A 19542-nucleotide genomic window follows, 5' to 3' on the forward strand; every position below is an offset into this window, starting at 1 on the left:
TAACTGTCCAATAATAATCAGCCAACACTGATGATTCCAGTTGCCCTGATACAGTTTCTCCATGACCACAATGTCCTGGTGAATCCTTTCACCGTGCTCGTCACTGACAGCACCAAGATTTGCAGGGAAGAAGTCTAAATGGGAATGCAGAAAATGAATCTTTAGTGATATGTTGCACTTCATGGTTTTATATGCTTGAAACATGTTGTCAACCAGCTCCACGTAGTTCGATGCTCTGTAGTTGCCAAGAAAATTTTCAACAACATCCTTGAATGCCTTCAACGTGATTTTTTCCAATCCCACTAATTCTTCGAACTGCCTGTCATTGATGACCTCTTTGATTTGGGGACCAACAAAAATACCTTCTTTAATCTTGGCATCAGTTATTCCGAGAAACATCTGTCTCAAATATCAAAATCCTTCACGGAAGTCTTTAGCCTTTCTAAAACCTGTCCTGCCATGCAGCATCCGCCCTGCCTAAGCATGCCCAGGCATGTCTGGAGAAGATAGAAAACTTTGCAGCTTACATTGTGGACAACATTTTAATTAACTTGAATTATGAATTAAAATAACAAATATAGATGATTTCAAAAAAATGGTGCATGATAGGGAAATTTCATTTTAAGTTTCATAATCAGCAGCCCAAAATCCATAAGATATACCCAAAAGTCTCCAGGAAGCAGAATCTTTACTGACAGTGTAATTTATTAATGAGGAACATAGACAGCTAGTGTTTGAATGAGGTATAAAGGCTGATTATGCTTGGTGAGGATGAAGGCAGATGATACCTCTTTGTGGGCCACAGATGGTTGATGTAGGAATGCTGTGTGATGCACCAGCGTGGGTTACAGACAGGTGATGTCTTATTGTGAGTGAAAGTGGATGATATATTAGTGCGGCATTCAGATGGGTGATGCGTTAGTAAGCGAGCAGATGGATGATGCATTAGCGGGGATACAGACAGACGACATGTTAGTCAAGACTAATGATGGATAGTAGGTAAGTGAGAAATATTAATTATTGATGTAGTGGTGTGTAGCTCACAGGTGTGGAATATTTGTGGGATAGATATTGATGAATATTACATTATTAAGAGATGCAGACAGAAGTTGCAATACTTCTGGGACAAAGGTAGCTGTGATATATTAGTGAGAGGAAAAGCCAATGAAATATAGTGAGGAATGTAGATTAGTGAATGATAGCTTAGTCTTTATGGAGATAGATGATGGATTAGTGTTGATTCAGAGGACTGATGTATCCTTACAAGATACCAGGCAAGTGCTTTATGATTATACATATAGGGGCATGAGAAATTCAAAGTTCAAAATAAAATATATTATCAAATTGCATATATGTTACCATGTACAACCCAGAGATGCATGTTCCGAAAGGCATACTCAGCAAATCTATAGGTTCCAAGGAATAAAGACCCAGCCTGAACAACTTCTTCCTATAACACAGGTTTAGTCCTGCCAATATTCTCATAATTTTTTTTCTGAATTCTTTACCTTTTATCCACCTGTCTCCTACAACAGGGTGACCAAAACTGTACACAGTTCTCACCAGTGACTTATGCAATTGCAACATAACATCCCAACTCCTAGACTCAGTGCCTTCGCTTCAAAACTCTATAAAGGTCATCGAGCAATGCCCAATGACTCCTCCGAATCGGACTCTGTCTATCTGAATGCGAGAGGATCCTCTCCCTCAGAATTCCTTCCAGTAACTTCCCCACTACTGAAGTCAGGCTGACCTGCTTGTTCTTGCTACCCCAACAGAACAACATTAGCCACCTTCTAGGTCTTCTGGAGCTTCACCAGTGGAGCAACTACCTCCTGAAGGCCCTCTGCAATTTTCTCTCTAGCCTCCCAGGGAGTCTGAGGGTGCACCCGCTCAGGCCCTGGGGATTTATCCACTTTAATATTCCTCCTCCCTGGCAATATGAATGGCCTCCAAAATATCTGCACTTAGAACATAGAAACATAGAAAACCTACAGCACAATACAGGCCCTTTGGCCCACAAAGCTGTGTCAAACATGTACTTACTTGTTTCCCTTTTGAGCAGCCATGATTTTCTCCTCCGTAAACACCAAGGAGAAATGTTCACCAAAAAGTTCCACCCATCTCCTGCGGCTCAAGTCATAGGCAGCCCTGCTGATCTCTAAGGGGAACCAACTCTCTCCCTAGCCATCCTTTTACTCTTTATATAGCAAGAGAGCCTCTTGGGAGTTTCCTTAACCTTACCTGCCAGATCCATCTCACAACCTTACTTTGTCCTCCTGATTTCACAAGCTCCACCCACACAGGCCCTTAACACTCTGGATGGCCCAGTCAATAACAGGGATAATTAAAATCTCTCACTATACAACTCTGTTATTCTTACTACGAGCAACTTCCCTACACAACTGCTCCTCAACGTCCCACTGACTGCTGGAAGGGTCTATAATACAGGCCCAGTAGAGTGACCCTCCCCTTCTTGTTAGTAAGTTCTACCCATATAGCCTCTCTGGACAATCCCCTCATCAAAAAAAACACACTGCCTCCTCACTACCATGTACCTCAGTCACATCTATAGTATCTATATCGTGGAAATACGATAGCTGGCAACTTTTATAGGAAACATATAACGAGGAATATAAATGGCAAAATATTAGTGAAAGCTATTGATGAATGCAGTATCAGTGTAACCTTTGGATGTGTCATAACAGTATGGTATAAATAAATAAATAATGTGTGTCAAATGAAAAGCAATAAATGCAGATGCTGGAAGTCTGAAATTAAAGCAGAAATTGCTGGAAGCTTACAACAGATCAGACAACATCTATGGAAACTATCTGTATATCAAAACAAACAGCATTGTCTCTGGATATAGAAGAAGATATAGCTAAGGTAAGTGTCAGAGAACGAGAGTAGAAAAGAAGGAAATGGTAGGTAACTTAAATCTTTATATCCAAGGACATTGCAAGTATCCCGACGATTGGCTGTGGTCTAGATTCTAACAGTATGAAAGAATCACTACCATGGGGGATGAGATATTCAAAAAGCCAACATGACCAAAGGCAGACAAGACCCAGATCCCAAGGGTTTCAAAGGAAATGGATGCCTAGATAGTGGAGTCATTAGTTGGAGTTAATCAAAACTCACTGAGATCTGGGAAGGTGCCAGTGGATTGGAAAACTGCAAATGTGATTCCATGGTCCAGGACTGGAAGAAGACAAAAAGTAACTATAGACTTGTTAGGTTAATATCTGTTGAAATCCATAATCAAGGAAGAAATAGCTGTTCATTTTGCAAAGTCAGCAAGGTTATGATGAAAAGTAAGTCATGTTTGAAAAGTCTGCTAGTTCTTTGAAGAAGTAACAGAGTCTGGTGAGGGAATCCTGTACAGGCAGTCCTCAGTTCCTGAGAACTGTTCATACCCTGATTTTTCTGCAGATCAGCAGCAAACTATTTGAGTGCGGGTTGATGAACATTAACAAGAACATTTATTTATTGTCTTCCTCCTGTGTAGTTACAATGGTACAGAGTCAGAATGTCCCACATTCAGTGTCTAGATTTGGTGATCTTAAAATATCAGTGAATATTGATAAAACATTTGATAAAACAAATTTTATAAATCAAATAAAACATTTTACCAGTGTCAGAAGAAGAGATTGCTTTGTCAATTTCCAAAACAATGCTTTGAACCCGGAAGTTCTCTCTCCAGCACTCGTTATTTGAGCATGTACAGACTATTTTTTCTTGTCATTATTCCCTAAACAGTACAGTATAACAACTATTTACATAGCATTTACATTGTATTAGGCATTATAAGTAATCTAGAAATGACATAAAAGTACAGGCAGTCCCCGTGTTATGAATGAGTTCAGTTCCTGAGTCCGTCTTTAAGTCGGATTTGAAGTCGGAACAGGTACATCTGGTATTATTTAGTGTCAGTTAGTCAAACGTTTTTCTTAGTATATAGTACATATTTTACCTTTCTATGCATATAAAACACTTAAGAAACATATGTATTTCAATAATTAAACCACTGCATTGCTTAGTAAGAATTATCGCTTTCATCGGGGCAGGGCCTTTCACATCCTCCGTTAAAATTGTTCCGATCGTTGACCGACTGTAGCCTAATGCTTTTCCAGTGACCGATGGCGTTTCACCTCTTTCCGATCGCTTTATTACTTCCACCTTATTTTCAATTGTGATCGTAATTATTTTCATGAACTTCAGAAACACCGCGGATTCAGAGCTGCACCGCCAGGTCCTAATGTCCACCGCACGGAGCATGTTAAATAAAGTCCGGGATTCCGCGGGGTCCTAAAGACCACCGCATCGAGTCAGGTTAAATAAGGGACTTCAGCATCCGCCAGTCCCCCGCGGATAAGGAGGGCGGATTGTACCTTCCGATCTTGGGTGTCCACAGTCTCATGCACTCACCATCTCAAACCTGACCCTGATCACTCCTGGAACATGACTCTGGCACCTCTGCCCAAACTACTCAGTTACTCTTGTTCCCAAACCGCCTCTCACTGATCACCCTTACCTCAAATCCCTGATCACCCATGACCCACTTCCCTGGTCACCTGTAGCCTGTCCTGCTTCCACCCCTCAACCCCTGAGCTTCTGGAACTCCAACCCACTTTCCTCTGGCCAACTGCTCCCAAGTCCAAGGGCAGACCAAACACAAGCCCATGCACACCTACAAATCAAAGTTCAAAGTCAATTTATTATCAGTGTATGCACTGTAGATGCCACCATATACTACTTTGAGATTAGTTTTCTTACAGGCATTCACAGTAGAATCAATGAAAAGCCACACACAAAGACTGACAATCAATGTGCAAAAGAAGACAAACTGTGCAAATAATAGCGCTGAGAACGTGAGTTGTAGAGTCCTTGAAAGTGAGTCTGTAGGCTGTGGAATCCCTTCAGAGATGAGGTGAATGAAGTTATCCACACTGGTTTAGGAGCCTGATGGCTGAGGGGTAATAACTGTTCCTGAACCTGGTGATGTGATTCCTGAGGCTCCTGTACCTCCTTCCTGATGGCAGCAGTGAGAAAAGAGCATGTCCTGGATGGTTGGGGCCTTAATAATGGATGCTGCTTTCTTGTGGCAGTGCTCCATGTAGATGTGCTCAATGGTGGGTAGAGCTTCACCCATGATGAACTGGGCCATATCCACTATTTTTTGTAGGCTTTTCCATTCGTGGGCATTGGTGCTTCCATACCAGGCTGTGATGCAGCCAGTCAGTATACGATCCACGGTGCATCTATTGAAGTTTTAGATAACATGCTGAATCTGTGCAATCTTCTAAGGCAGTAAAGATATTGTCATGCCTTCTTTGTGATGGCACTCGTATACTAGCCCCAGGACAGATCCTCTGGAATTTAAAGTTACAACCCTCTCCACCTCCATTCCCTCAATGAGGACTGGCTCATGTACCTCTGGTTTCTTCTTCCTGTAGTCAATAATTCAGCTCTTTCGTTTTCTGACATTGAGTGAGTTTGTTGTCATCAACAACCAACTATCTCAACCCAATCATCCACCTTCTTCATCTAAGTGGCAATCAGGACAGCATCCATGCACCACCAATCTACAGGCCATGATACACAGGGACTTGGGTTATTTATTTGTGTAACTTTATGTTTTTTTGCTATCATAGTTATATGTGCTATGTGTGACTGTTGATTCTGTGTTTTGCCACTTAACCCTAGAGGAACGTTGTTTTGTTTGGCTATGTTCATGTGTGGTTGAATGACAATTAAATTAAACTTGAACTTGAACTAAGTGTCTCTAATTTCTCCTTCAAAGCAGTAGTTCCTCACTAATTAGGCTTCCAACAACATCCCATTCTTCCTACTATCAATGCACTTAGACTTAACCAGCCGCATTGTCCCAGCAGGTGTCTGTCACTTGAAGTGAGGAATTGCATGACTTGGGGTTTCAGACTATTCTAACCTACTCTTCCTTCTCCCCACAGGAGCAATTGTGAAAGAACCAGAAGACACTGAAGGTACGGTGCAGTTTTACCATCCTACAACCTGAGGGGATTGTATGTAGTGGCTCTGAACTTACTATCAGCAATGAGTATTGTTGTCCCTGTTTTTTGTTATACTCTTCGCTGTGATCAGAATTTCCCAGAGCAGCTTTCCTCCTTGGTAAAGTTAACAACAACAATATCCTGTGTCTTCTTAATTCGGCTCAAGCCCTCAGTTCAAGGCTTACATTCCCTGAAAGCAATGAAGCTTTGGATAGAGCAACATTCTAAGCATTTTGTCGGGATGATGCTGCTGCTGGTGGCTTTCATTGCCAGTTGCACCTCTCCAGAGGCTCGTGTCCTTACACTGAAATTAATGAGGAGAAGCCAACTTATCTTCTGTTGATTCTCAGGTCAAATGTTCAAAATTGTAGTAGAAATGCTCTTTGATCTTTTTCCGTTGTTTCGAGAGTCAGAAACCGATGATTATTATCCGGTGGTTCTGTGACAGAGTGAGCCCGAGGGTCATGAGAATTTCTTTTAAACACCAGGATTTACAAGATACCAGATTAATTAATTTGTGATGACCAAACCAATCCCTTAGAGACAAAATTCCTCCTCTGGTTTGCTCTATCAGCAGAAGGGTATTCACATTGGATCAGGATTTCTCCTAGTCAGAGTGACCACATCAGAGTTGAGGTGTCTGAATTCCTGGGCTGTGATCATGAGGCGAGATTCAAGTCTATTGCTGTTGGGATCGTCCATGAGTGTTGCGATCTTTCAACTGCCCGAACTTCATTTTGAAGAGCAGGAGATGCACATGTATGAATTCTTCTGACGAGAAATGGCTAGTAGGCAGATGCCATGGGAGTATTCAAGACCGAGACAAACCAACTGACAAGAGTGATGAGGAATGTCTCTCCTCAGGATGAAAGTGATAGAGTTCTACATGCCCTCGAGCTTACTGAGGGGATTAGTTGGAAAGCCAATATGAGGAGCTTGGATTATTGGAATCTAGTGGTGATAAAGGCATGAGAGAGGATTTTGGTAGCAAAACCTGAAGTAGAAGAGTAGGTATAGAGGAATATAGGGCCTGTGATAAAGATGATCGCACATGTGAAGAAAGGTGCTTGCCTTCATTAGCTGGACACAGTGTATAAAACCATGGAAGTCTAGGTATAGCATTGGTTCACAGCTGGAAATTTCTGCATACTGTAGAAGGATATAGATGCAATGGAGAAGAGCAGGGCTGGTAAGCAACTGCAGTGGAGTGTTTTGAGTTATGAGGAGAGACTAGATAGGTTTCATTTGTTTTCATTGAAGCAGTGGAGGCTGTTAGAGGACCAGATAGAGGTCAGCATTAAGAGAGGCATAGGTAGGCTGGATTGTAAGAAACTTTTGTCCATGGTGGAGTTGTCAAAGACTAGAACATTTAGGATAAGCAGTGAGAGGCTTAGAGATGTGAGGAAGATTTTCTCTCACCCAGAGGATGGTCAGAGACTGAAGCACACTGTTTGAGAAGGTGGTGGAGGCAGGTATTCTCACAATGTTGAAGCATCTAGGCAAGTACTTGAATTGCCAAGAGGTAGGTGCATACAGTCCAAGTGCTCTAAATGGGATTAGTATAGATGGACATTTGATAGGCAGCATTGAGCTGATGGGCTGAAGGGCTTGCTTCCATGCTGTCTGTCTCTCGGTGGAAGTGGTGGACTTGATATTCAAAAGGATATGTGATATAAGTTCACCCAAAGCCTTTGGAGGTGTGACCAAGAAAGTTAGAGGGGGTTGTTAGTGAACAGACTTGTGGCAAAGGATAGTCATGAAATAAGAAGATCAAGTGAGGCAACTTGCACATTGCAATAACAATCCAGAAACTATTCATTTCCATCTCACGTCAATGAAAAAAATTGTAAAAGACTTATCTACTGTCTTCAGTGTAGGGAAAAGATACAAATATCTAGCACCTACCAAATCCTGGGTTCCTTAAATCAACTGAGTATTTTTGGAAGGTAATCGTAGTACTGACCTGGACCAAATTTGTTGTTGTTCCATTCTGTGCCTTGTGGCACATTGGGTGGCGACCTTGCTGTTTTCTTCAGCATTTGTCTGTTTTACAAGGCCCAGTTGCTAACTCAACACTCAACCCAGTACCGATGGAAAACGTGCAAGGAACGGGCAGATTTGAACTCAAGACCACTTACCTTGAAGTCCGGTGCTGATGCCACTACCCTACTGGCGAGCATTAGGATCAGAATTGTGTGCAGCAAAGTCCTGCAAGCAGAAGTGAGGAGAATGACTTGGTAGTCCTGTGAAACTTGAGTCTCTGCTGCCTAAGGTGTGAATCTGGGATAGATGGTGTATCCATCAAGAAGATTGTGTTACTCATTGACTGCAGAATATTGAGTGCTGTACCTTCCATAATGAGAGTGAGCTAGGTGAACCCTGGATTTTTTCAACGTGTAGTTTGTACTTTACGGTTATCCAATCAGCCAGCTGAGAAAGTGAACTGGATACACACAGAGCAGAGGTGACTTCAGAGCAAGAGCTGCAGTTTTCCAGTTGTAGCTCTGCCCTCCTTGTATCTGGCCAGTCCCACCAGTGATTTTCCTTTTGTTCTACACCCTGCATCTTCTTAAGCACATCACCCCTACGGGGGCACAGGCCACTGACAACAGCCCACCACTGGCCTCTGTCCTGGGCCAGTCTTTCAAATGTTCCCAGGTGTAGCTCATCTCCTTGGTGTATCCTTCTCTCCCAGGGATGAGGTCTCTAGAGTTCCTGTAGGTGTTTCTGTAGCACTTTGGTCTTTACAATCCCATGTCCAACCCTCCTCCTTTTGTAGCTGGTCTTGGGACTGTCCATGGCAGTGTTTATACCCTGCTTTTAAGCTGTTAATTCTAACTTGGTCTGGTTTTGGACAAAAGGTCATCCACCTGAAACATTAGCTAACAGTCTCAGTATTTCCCAGCTCTTGCTGTCCCGTTTCTGGGGTTTGCCCATCCTTCACATAGTATTGGCTAGATAATGTCAATCACGATTAAGGTCAATGGAACAGACTAGAGAACAACATGCAGCCACTGCCAGGTTGTTCACAATCAAAGGTGAATTCCTTCCCTGATGCTTCGTTGACTTTGAATGACTCTGTTCGTATAAACGGAGCCGTTTTTATTTCTTCCCAGATTCTTCAAGCAACAAGTGGGTGCGTTTCAAGGATGCTGAGTACAAGTTCTTTGAACATCGCTCCACCTGGCCACAGGCCCGTCGGATCTGCACCTGGTTCCGAGCGGAACTGGCATCCATTCACAGCCAACAGGAGCTGACCTTCCTGGAACAGAGTCTTCAGGAGGTAGGAATCTGGAGTCATAACTGGGACTAGATGGCAGATAGTTTCCTAGGTAGACTACATTAAGGTCAGGATAGTTAGTTTCGGAAAGTAAGGCACTGGAGGCTACTGGGAATCATTCAACTAATTTAACTGTTCATGTGAATGCATACAGCCCACATGTAGATCTTCTGATAAGATTATTTTTGCTGTTCAGCAGCTTGTGATGGTCTGTCCGTTTACTTATTTATTTAATTTATTTAGAGAAACGGCGCAGAACTACCCTTCTGATATTTTGAGCTGCACTGTCCAGCAACCCCTATTTAACCCTTGTCTAATCACGGGACAATTTTCAATGACCAATTAACCTACTAACCAATAGTTCTTTGGACTGTGGGAAAAAAACATGCATTCCACAGGGAGAACAAAAAAAAAAGAAATAATAATAATAAATAAATTAGCAATAAATGTGAGTCAGTAGCTCTACCAGATGATCTCCAGGCATGAGATGCAAAGAATTCCACCTGCCCAGGTAGTTTTGACCAAACCAGCACTCATGCCTCCAGGCAAAGCATTTGACAGGTTGACACCCATTCTACCACCTTATCCATTCACTCTGTTTTCTGCCCACTATGACTGTAACATGTTTGTCTACAGGATGAACTTCCCAACTAACACAGAATCCAGAATTGGAATCTTATCATCATTTGCTTCCTTATCATGCAGTCAACAATTAGCAGCAGTCTGCTAAATAGTGAGAAGTCCCTTCCACAAAGGGTCATTAGCATTGAGCAATTATTGGCCTCACCAGTGAACATAAATAATTAAGTAAAGCATACCCTCAGGAATAACGGATACAATTTGTATTTCTCCAGCTCTCTCGAGTTCAGGACCAGCTTTGGTGGATTGGCCTCCACACCTACGAGAACGATGGACGATTCAGGTTGGTGGTGTTTGGTCTCCTGCAACAAGTGATCCTTTCAATAGTCATGTTACACAGAGTGGTGGATGCCTGGAATGTGCTGCCAGGGCTGGTGGTGGAGACAATGATAGAGCAGGAGTTTCCAACCTTTTTTATGGCATGGATCCCTACCATTAACCAAGTGGTCCGTGGACCCCAGAGATAGAGGGATAAGGGGCTCTTAGGTAGGCATGTGAATGTGCAGCAAATGAAAGGATATGGACATTGTTCAGGCAGAAGTGATTAGTTTAGTTGGGAATTTGATTACTACAACACTTTGGGCTGTAGGGCCTGTTCCTATGCTGTACTGTTCTATGTTCTATGTCATATTTTGCCATCTCTTGACATATCATCCATTATTAAAGACCTCCAGCACCCAGGGCATGCCTTTTTCTCATTGTTACCATCAGGAAGGAGGTATAGAAGCCAGAAGGCGCACACGCGGCGATTCAGGAACAGCTTCTTCCCCTATGCCATCTGGTTCCTGAATGGACTTTGAAGCTTTGGACACTACCTCACTTTTTTAATATATAGTATTTCTATTTTTGCACATTTTTAAATCTATTCAATATACATAATTGATTTACTTGTTTATTTATTATTGTTTTATTTATTATTTTTTTCTCTCTCTGCTAGATTATGTGTTGCATTGAACTGCTGCTGCTAAGATAACAAATTTCACGTCACATGCCAGTGATAATAAACCTGATTCTGATCCTGATCCTGATCCTGATCCTGATCCTGATCCTGATCCTGATCCTGATTCTGATTCTGATTCTGATTCTGATTCTGATTCTGATTCTGATTCTGATTCTGATTCTGATTCTGATTCTGATTCTGATCCTGATCCTGATCCTGATCCTGATCCTGTCCACGGAGCTCTTTAAAGCCATCCTTCTTTTGTACATTAATGTCTCACTTTTTCTGACAATCCTCAACCAACTGGTTTTCCTGTATGGATATCGGGATACAGAAACAGAGCCTGCCACTGCCCTGCTTCCTCTCATTTGTTCAGTGTATTCTCTCTCTCGGGAGCTTTCCTAGTTTACCCTTAAGTACATCAATGCAATTTGCTTCCACAGCTCCCTGTGGTGACAAGTTCAGTTACACCCTTCACTCCAACTACAGGATTAACGACCAATTTTTCATCTCCCCCACTGTCCCAGCACCCCACGCTTCCTGTTAGTTATATAGCACAGAAGCAGACCCTTCAGCCCAACTGGTCCATGCTAAACAAGATTCCCATCTTAGCTAGTCCCATTTGCAAATTAGCAAATTTTCCTTTCCTATCCAAGTAGCTTTTAAATGTTGTTAATGTACCTGCCTCAACCACTAACTCTGGCAGCTCATTCTATATACTGACCATTCTTGGGGTATACCAGTTGCCTCTCAGGTTCCTTTTAAATCTCTTCCCTCTCCCCTTTCACCCTAAACTTGTGCCCTCTAGCTCTTGATTCCTCAACCCTGGGAAAAAATCTCTGCATATTTACCCTATCTGTGCCCCTCATAATTTTACACACCTTTATAACCTCACCCCCTCATTCTCCTATGCTCCTTTTAGGAACTGAACACGAGATTTTGCAGATGTTGGAAATTTTGAGCAATGCACACAAAATGCTGAAGGAACGTAGCAAGTTGGGCAGCATCTACAGAAGGGAATAAACAGTCAAATTTTGGGTTGAGACTCTAATGAAGGTCTATTTATAACCAACCATAGATGCTGCCTGACTTGCTGAGTTCCTCCAGCATTTCGTGTGTGTTGCTCCTGTAAGGATCTTTTTGTACAGGAGCCTGAGGTAAGTCACTAACACCCATAATCCTCTATGTCTGCATCCCCACACTTCCTGTTGGGTATCATTCCACCACAAGCAAACTTTTTTGATGTCAGAGGCAGGAGGCATTATAGCCATTGCCCCCCCCCCCCCCCATCAGTGTAGTAAAAGATTGGCATTCTTGATTTCAGGTGGTCTGATGGCTCACTGCTGAACTTCGTATCCTGGGCCTCTGGGAGGCCACGACCAATTTCGAGAGATAGAAAATGTGTTTACATGTCGCCCATTAAAGGTAAGAGAGGCTGTGAATGAGTAAGCTTTATACTGGCCAGATATTTCAACTATAAATGCTTATTGCTTTGTTTCATCCTGCCCTGCAGCATAAAAGCAGGTAAATGAAGACTCTTGTAATGTTGGAAACACAGTACCCAATCAGTGCAGAGTTAGCTCTGAGAAACAACAATGTGATAATGACTAGCGAATCTTCATACAAATATAAATAATAGAATACCAAAGTTTTTCACCAAAATGGTGCTGTGAAATCTTTAGCGTCTGCATCAGAGCAAACAGCTCATTACCGATGAGTACGCATAATGGGAAAAACTTGTATTCATTTGTAATGAACCATCAGAGCAAAATAATGGAGATGAGAAGTGGTTGGACATGAGTTTGATGGGGCAGGGGAAGGCAGAAGTGATTGAAGGAGAGCTTGGTGTCATTGGGGCGTGTAACTCATTGAGCGTGGGTGCAAAGGAATAAATATTATTGCCAAATGAGCTGCTTTTGACAGCATGGAAACTGGAGACATCAATTGGTTTCATAACTTAATGCCCTTTTAATGGCAAAAGTGTGGGTGTTGCAAATAGACAACACTGCTGGCCAACAGTGTGTTTGTCCATCCCATGTTGTGTTTTTTCTACCATTTAGTAGATAACAAAGTGTTTCTTTCTTACAGTAAGGAGTTGTTTAATGTGTCAAAGTAAACGCCTTTGATCACAAGTCCATGAATATATTGTAGGCATTGCGAGACAGGGATTCTGTGGGGTTTTTTCCCTGAGAAAACAGTCGTAGCTGTGTGGAAGAATGCTTCATCTTGAGATCTGACCAAGACCTCGCTTGGCTGGCGGTGAGAAGTGCCTCCACCTCCCCCAGTCAGAGCTTTCCTCTACAGCCAACAAACACATCAGCCCCATGTACACTGCCCTTGGGATGGGGAAGAAACAGTCACCCACCTCTTTGCAGAGAGTAGATTTGGTGAGAGAGTGTGGAGACCGATACAAGGGTCATGTCGCAGCTGCGTAACAGAGGACCCTCTAATCTGTGGACGGGTCCCAGCGACACACACTGAGACAGACATCAAGTGCTGCTGGAAGGTCATTAACTTGGTGAAGAAGACCCTTTGGTCTGCCTGAATCTTGTTGGTCTTCCAGCACAGAGAGATGTCTGTGAGGGAATGTTGCAGAGTGGCACGGTCCAGGCTGCTGAGGGACACACTGAAGCTCAGTGCCGGCAATGCTGAGGCTCTTGGGGAAGGACCACAGTCTGGGCTCCTCCCGTTACCTTACATGGAGGGGCAGAGTTGGGTAGAGAAGGCCCTTGAACAGAGGAAGGGTATTTTAAGCCAGGGAGCCATGGGAGGGGCAATGGTTTGTGTGTGTGTTTTCTTCTCTGTAAAGTTTACACTACTGAATGTACCAACCACAGATAATTTTTGTGCACTATTTCTTCCTTTGTATATACTTTGTTCATGAATAAAGTATATTTTTGAAATTAAGAGTTACTATGAGTATGATGAAACACACCAATTGTGTTGTATTTCCTGTATATAATTTTGTGAATAAGATCTATTTTAAAAATAAGTGAACTATGCTTGTACATTGAAAATTTTAAACAGGAAAGAATTTGTTAAATAAGACCATAAGAGCATAATATATAGGAGCAGAATTAAGCCATTCAGCCCATCGAGTCTGCTCCACCATTTCATCATGGCAGATCCAGTTTTCCTCTCGGTCCCAATCTCCTGCCTTCTCCCCGTATCCCTTCATGCCCTGACCAATCAAAAATATGTCAACCTCTGCCTTAAATGTGCATTAAGACTTGGCCTCCATAGCTTCCTGTGGCAAAGAATTCCACAGATTGACCACTCTCTGTCTAAAGAAATTCCTCCTCATCTCTGTACGAAAAGGATGCCCCTCCATTCTGAAGCTGTGTTCTCTGGTCTCAGACTTCCCCAGCACAGGAAACATCCTGTCCACATCCACTCTATCAAGGCATTTCACCATCGATAGGTTTCAATTAAGTCACCCCTTATTCTTCCAAATTCCAGTGAATACAGGTGCAGAGCCATCAGACTCTCTTCATATGACAAGCCATTCAAACATCAGTAGCAGAGCAAAAGGCGCTGAGTAGGCTACGGTCAATTATGGAAAACCCTGAACATCCTCTACATAGCACCATCCAGAGACAGAGAAGCAGTTTCAGTGACAGGTTACTATCGATGCAATGCTCCTCAGATAGGATGAAGAGATCAATACTCCCCAATGCCATTAGGCTTTACAATTCAACCGCCAGGAGTAAGATATGTTAAAGTGCCGGGGTTAGGACTCAATGTATTTAAGTAAACTACTTAAGAACTTTTTAAAAGCTATTATTAATGCTTTTTGAGAGGGTGATTTTAGATGCATATCATATTTTTACTGAGTTAAGTATTGTATGTAATTAGTTTTGCTACAATAAGTGTATGGGACATTGGAAAAATGTTGAATTTCCCCATGGGGATGAATAAAGTATCTATCTATCTATCTATCTATCATTGGACTTGCCTTTCTCACCACAGACTCAACCTTAAAATTAACCTTTAGAGAATCCTTTGCAAGGACTCCCAAGTCCCTTTTTCACCTCAGTTTTTTGTATTTTCTTTCCATTTAGAAAATAGTAAACTTTCATTTCTTCTACCAAAGTGCATGACCATACACTTCCGGACACTGTATTTCATCTGCCATTTCTATGCCCATTCTCCAAATCTGTCTCAGTCCTTCTGTAGCCTCTCTACTTCCTCAAAACTACCTGCCCCTCCACTTATCTTCATATCATCGGCAAACTTTGCAACAAAGCCATCAATTTCATCATCCAAATCATTGACATATAATGCAAGAATAATTGGTCCCAACACAGACCCCTATGGAATACCATTAGTCACTGACAACCAGCCAGAAAAGGCTCCCTTCATTCCCACTCTTTGCCTCCTGCCAATCAGTCACTGCTTTATCCATGCTAGGATCTTTCCTGTAATACCATGGGCTTGTAACTTGTTAAGCAGCCTCATGTGTGGCACCTTGTCAAAGACCTTCTGAAAATCCAAGTGCACAACATCAACCAAACAATAGAAAGGGTGCAGAGGAGATTTACAAGGATGTTGCTTGGATTGGGGAGCATGCCTTACGAGAATAGGTTGAGTGAACGTGGCCTTTTCTCTTTGGAGAGGCAGAGGATGAGAGATGACCTGATAGAGGTGTATAAGATGATGAGAGGCATTGATCTTGTGGATAGTCAGAGGCTTTTTCCCAGGGCACAGTTTTAAGGTGCTTGGAAGTCAGTACAGAGGAGATGTCAGGGGTAAGTTTTTTACACAGATAGTGGTGAGTGTGTGGAATGTACTTCCTGCAACGGTGGTGGATGGAGACGGATACAATAGGGTCTTTTAAGAGACTCCTGGATAGGTACGTGGAGCTTAGAAAAATAGAGGGCTATGGGTAATCCTCGGTAATTTCTAAAGTAAGTACATGTTCGGCACAGCATTGTGGGCCGATGGGCCTGTATTGTGCTGTAGGTTTTCTAAGTTTCTAAGAGCGAGATATACCAGCTAGTGGAGTGATGTCACAGCAACAACCTGGCATTCGACAAAAGAGCTGATTGTGGACTTCAGGAAGGGTAAGACGAAGGAACACATTCCAATCCTCATAGACGGATCAGAAGTGGAGAGAGTGAGCAGCTTCAAGTTCCTGAATGTCAAGATCTCTGAGGATTCAACCTAGTCCCAACATATCGATACAGCTATAAAGAAAGCAAGACAGCGGCTACACTTCATTAGGAGTTTGAAGAGATTTGGCATGTCAAAAATACACTCAAAAACTTCTATAGATGTACCGTGGAGAGCATTCTGACAGGCTGAATCACTGTCTGGTATGGGGTGGAGGGGGGGGGGGCCTACTGCACAGGACTGAAAAAAGCTGCAGAGCTCCATCATGGGTACTAGCCTCTAGTATCCAGGACATCTTCAAAGAGCGATGCCTCAGAAAGGTGGCGTCCATTATTAAGGACACGCATCACCCAGGACATACCCTCTTCTCATTGTTACCATCAGGAAGGAGGTACAGAAGCCTGAAGGCGCACACTCAGCAATTCAGGAACAGCTTCTAACCCTCTGCCATCCGATTTCTGAATGGACATTGAATCTTTGAACACTACCTCACTACTTTTTTAATTTCTATTTTTGTACTTATTTAATTGAACTATGTTATATATTTACTGTAATTTACAGTTTTTTCCTTTTCTATTATTATATATTACATTGTATTGCTGCAAAGTTAACATATTTCGGGACACGTGCTAGTAATATTAAAGCTGATTCTGTCACACTTGTTCTCCTCATCCGCTCCTCTCTTACACACATTTGTGTTCTCATTACAGGAGTGTGGGGTGACCAGAGGTGTCTGAATGATCTGCAGTACATATGTAAACGGACAAACACCTCAGTAATAAAGCCTCCTGTCCTGCCACTACCCTCTGTGCAATATGGGGGTTGCCCAAAGGGATGGATTCCATTTGTAAATAAGGTATAGTCCAGGACTTTGTTTTGTTTAGGCTGTGTTCAATGTACTTGCCAGCATATCATTCTGTAACAGACCTCATTCTCATTAGGGATTGGTCCAATCTCTGCGCCATTAGTCAATGTGTGACAGGGTCCTGAACATTAATCAGGTTTTGAATGGATGAATGAATTAGTCCAGATGTTCAGTCTTGCTGGTATTGAACAGAGGACGGCAGACCTGACCCAGGGGCCCAAATTCGCTTGTACATTCAAGTATAAAGTAATTTAAATTCAAGCAAAGTAGTGACAGTAGTGAAACTTGACATTAAGAATGTTGGAAAAAGTTAGTACCTGTGGAGAGAGAAAAACTGTTGACATTTCAGAACTGAAAACAGCTCAGTGTCTCATACAGAGGAAGGTAGCTCTCCGCCCCACATCATTGCAAGGTTTCCACGGGGCAGTATCCTTGAACCAGCCATCTTCAGCTTCAATGTCCTCCTTCTTCTGCAAATTCAGAAGCCTGAATGTTTCCTGATGATTGCGCAGTGTTCAGTTCCAACTGCAAATCCTCAGAAAATAAAACAGGATTCTACTGCATGCAGCAGAACCTAGGCAATATTTAGAGCTGTAACACACACCCCACAAATGTGCCAGGCCGTCTCCAATGAGAAAGTCTAAAACCCTGCCTTTAACATGCAGTGCCATGAATCTCACCAACATCCTGGGGTTGCCAGTCACTTGAAACTCCACGTAAACACCATGCCCATAAGGGCAGGTCCGGTAGATGATGGGATTCTCTCCTGAATGAGTACATTTCCAGCAAGTCTCATGAAGCTCAACACCATCCAGGATAAAGTAATCCAGAGGATAGGTACCTATCCACCACCACATATATTTATTCCCTCCACCAGTGGCAGCAGTATGTACCACCTGCAAAATGTGCCATAGTTACTCACTTTGGCTACTTTGACAGCACCTACCAATCTATTCCCTTTACCACCAAGAAAGTCAAGGACAACAGACACCTTCAGGTTACTCTCTGTTGGATTAGACTCTTTAATTGTTATTTTCTTTTCATCCTAACTGTTAATTGCTTGCTTGTGTTCTATATAATTACTTATATACATGTAACTGTTTAGTATATTTCCTAGTGGCCACAGTATATATTTGCAGTTGTTCAGTGTGTCACCTAGTGCTTGCAGTTCTTTGCAAGTTCTGGAAGCTTCTCTTGGTATTGCATTATTTGAATAGGGGCCATCTCATTGGCTGACTCTTATCTCCGAATTTGAATGGTATGTTTCTTATCTATGAGGTATAAAAAGAGCTGACCATGCTGCTCTGCCATCTTTTCTCCTTCTCTCTCTTCCCCTACTAGACCTCTGCTTCTGCAGCTCCATATTTCCAATTCTCTTTGTTCTACTAATGCTTAATAAAATGATCATGAAGCAACAAGTTTTATGCCTCTTTCTTGACTTCCGAAAGAACCTTGGATTAAAAACATCAGAATCCAACAATTTGGCGTAGTCGGCAGGATGGTTGTGAAGATTTAAGGACTTGGAAGAATCCCAGATGAAGTGGAAAATTTCAGCGCCTAAAGAAAGGAGGTAAGAGCTTCTCCTAATCCCAAATTGTCTGAGAGAAAACCTAGTTCTGGCTTCAATGCGGATGGAAGTAGGAGTGAGGAACTACTACGTTACTATTTTGAGAAAACAGATCTGTAAAAATTAAATACGTGCAAGCGGTGGAGCGCGAAATACGTGCAAGCAGTGGAGCGCGGAAAAAGATTAAATACATGCAAGTGTTGGAGCGCGAAATACGTGCAAGCGGTGGAGCGCAAAACTAATGAAATACGTACAAGTGGTGGAGCGCAAAATATATGCAAGCCAGTGGAGCGCAGAAAAAAATCAAATACACACAAGCAGTGGAGTGTGTGAGAAAACTGTGGTTGCATTTCAACCTATTAAAATTTCACTTGGAATCTATTAATACATCGAGATTGCAGTCAAAGTAACAAAAAGTAAGTACAATTAATGGCCAAATTTGTGAAACCTGCTACAAGCTCTTACCAGAATGAAACATCTCAATTTGATAAAATTAATGAAAAATCCAGATTAAAAATGCCAACAAAGTTTATTATGAACTAGGAGGTATGTGATATGATCCAGAAATTGCCTGAGGGAAAGGAAAAGCCTGAGCTGAAGATAAGAAGACGAGGTTGGCTTGATCGAGTGTGTGAGCAAATTAAAAAAGTCAACGGGGCAAGTAAAGACATTTACTAATTGATTGGGAAAGAAATGTGACAAACTACAAAAACAGCATAATATAGACAGTAAGAAGTCCTGAAGAGCAAATCTCTGCATTAACTGAACAAGTGAAAGAACAACATGATAATCAAATTGACATGCAGTGTGTGGAGCTCCAAAGCAGATTGAACCAATTTCAAAAAGTGGAGCAAGGACCTCAAGTGGGCAGTCCTGCTGATGATGCTGCCAGTGATGATACTACTGACGCTCCTTGTTCGGACACATCTGCTGCATCAGACAGTTCTCTGAGACGGTGACATCATCCGAATTCTGAAGAATTACAGCCTACATCGGACAGTCCTCAGAGACAGCAACACCATCTGAACTCCGAGGAACTACAGGATGGGCGTGACATTGATTCTACAGCAGCTCCTAGTGACTCAAGTGAGGATGACAGTGATG

The 19542-nt window shown here is 42.4% G+C and overlaps 1 protein-coding gene across 1 annotated transcript in view; it reads left to right on the top strand.

Moving 5' to 3' along the window:
• The window catches only part of mrc2 (mannose receptor, C-type 2), a 228112-nt gene that overhangs the window by 157246 nt on the left and 51324 nt on the right, over positions 1-19542 (top strand). Inside the window, exons 16-20 of the mRNA XM_073070731.1 lie at positions 5976-6008; positions 9152-9318; positions 10170-10237; positions 12219-12319; positions 16717-16862. Coding sequence (XP_072926832.1) covers positions 5976-6008; positions 9152-9318; positions 10170-10237; positions 12219-12319; positions 16717-16862 — 515 coding nt within the window. The remainder of the gene's footprint in view (positions 1-5975; positions 6009-9151; positions 9319-10169; positions 10238-12218; positions 12320-16716; positions 16863-19542) is intronic.

Source organism: Hemitrygon akajei, chromosome 18 (assembly GCF_048418815.1).
Source record: "Hemitrygon akajei chromosome 18, sHemAka1.3, whole genome shotgun sequence".
NCBI classification, from domain to species: domain Eukaryota; kingdom Metazoa; phylum Chordata; class Chondrichthyes; order Myliobatiformes; family Dasyatidae; genus Hemitrygon; species Hemitrygon akajei.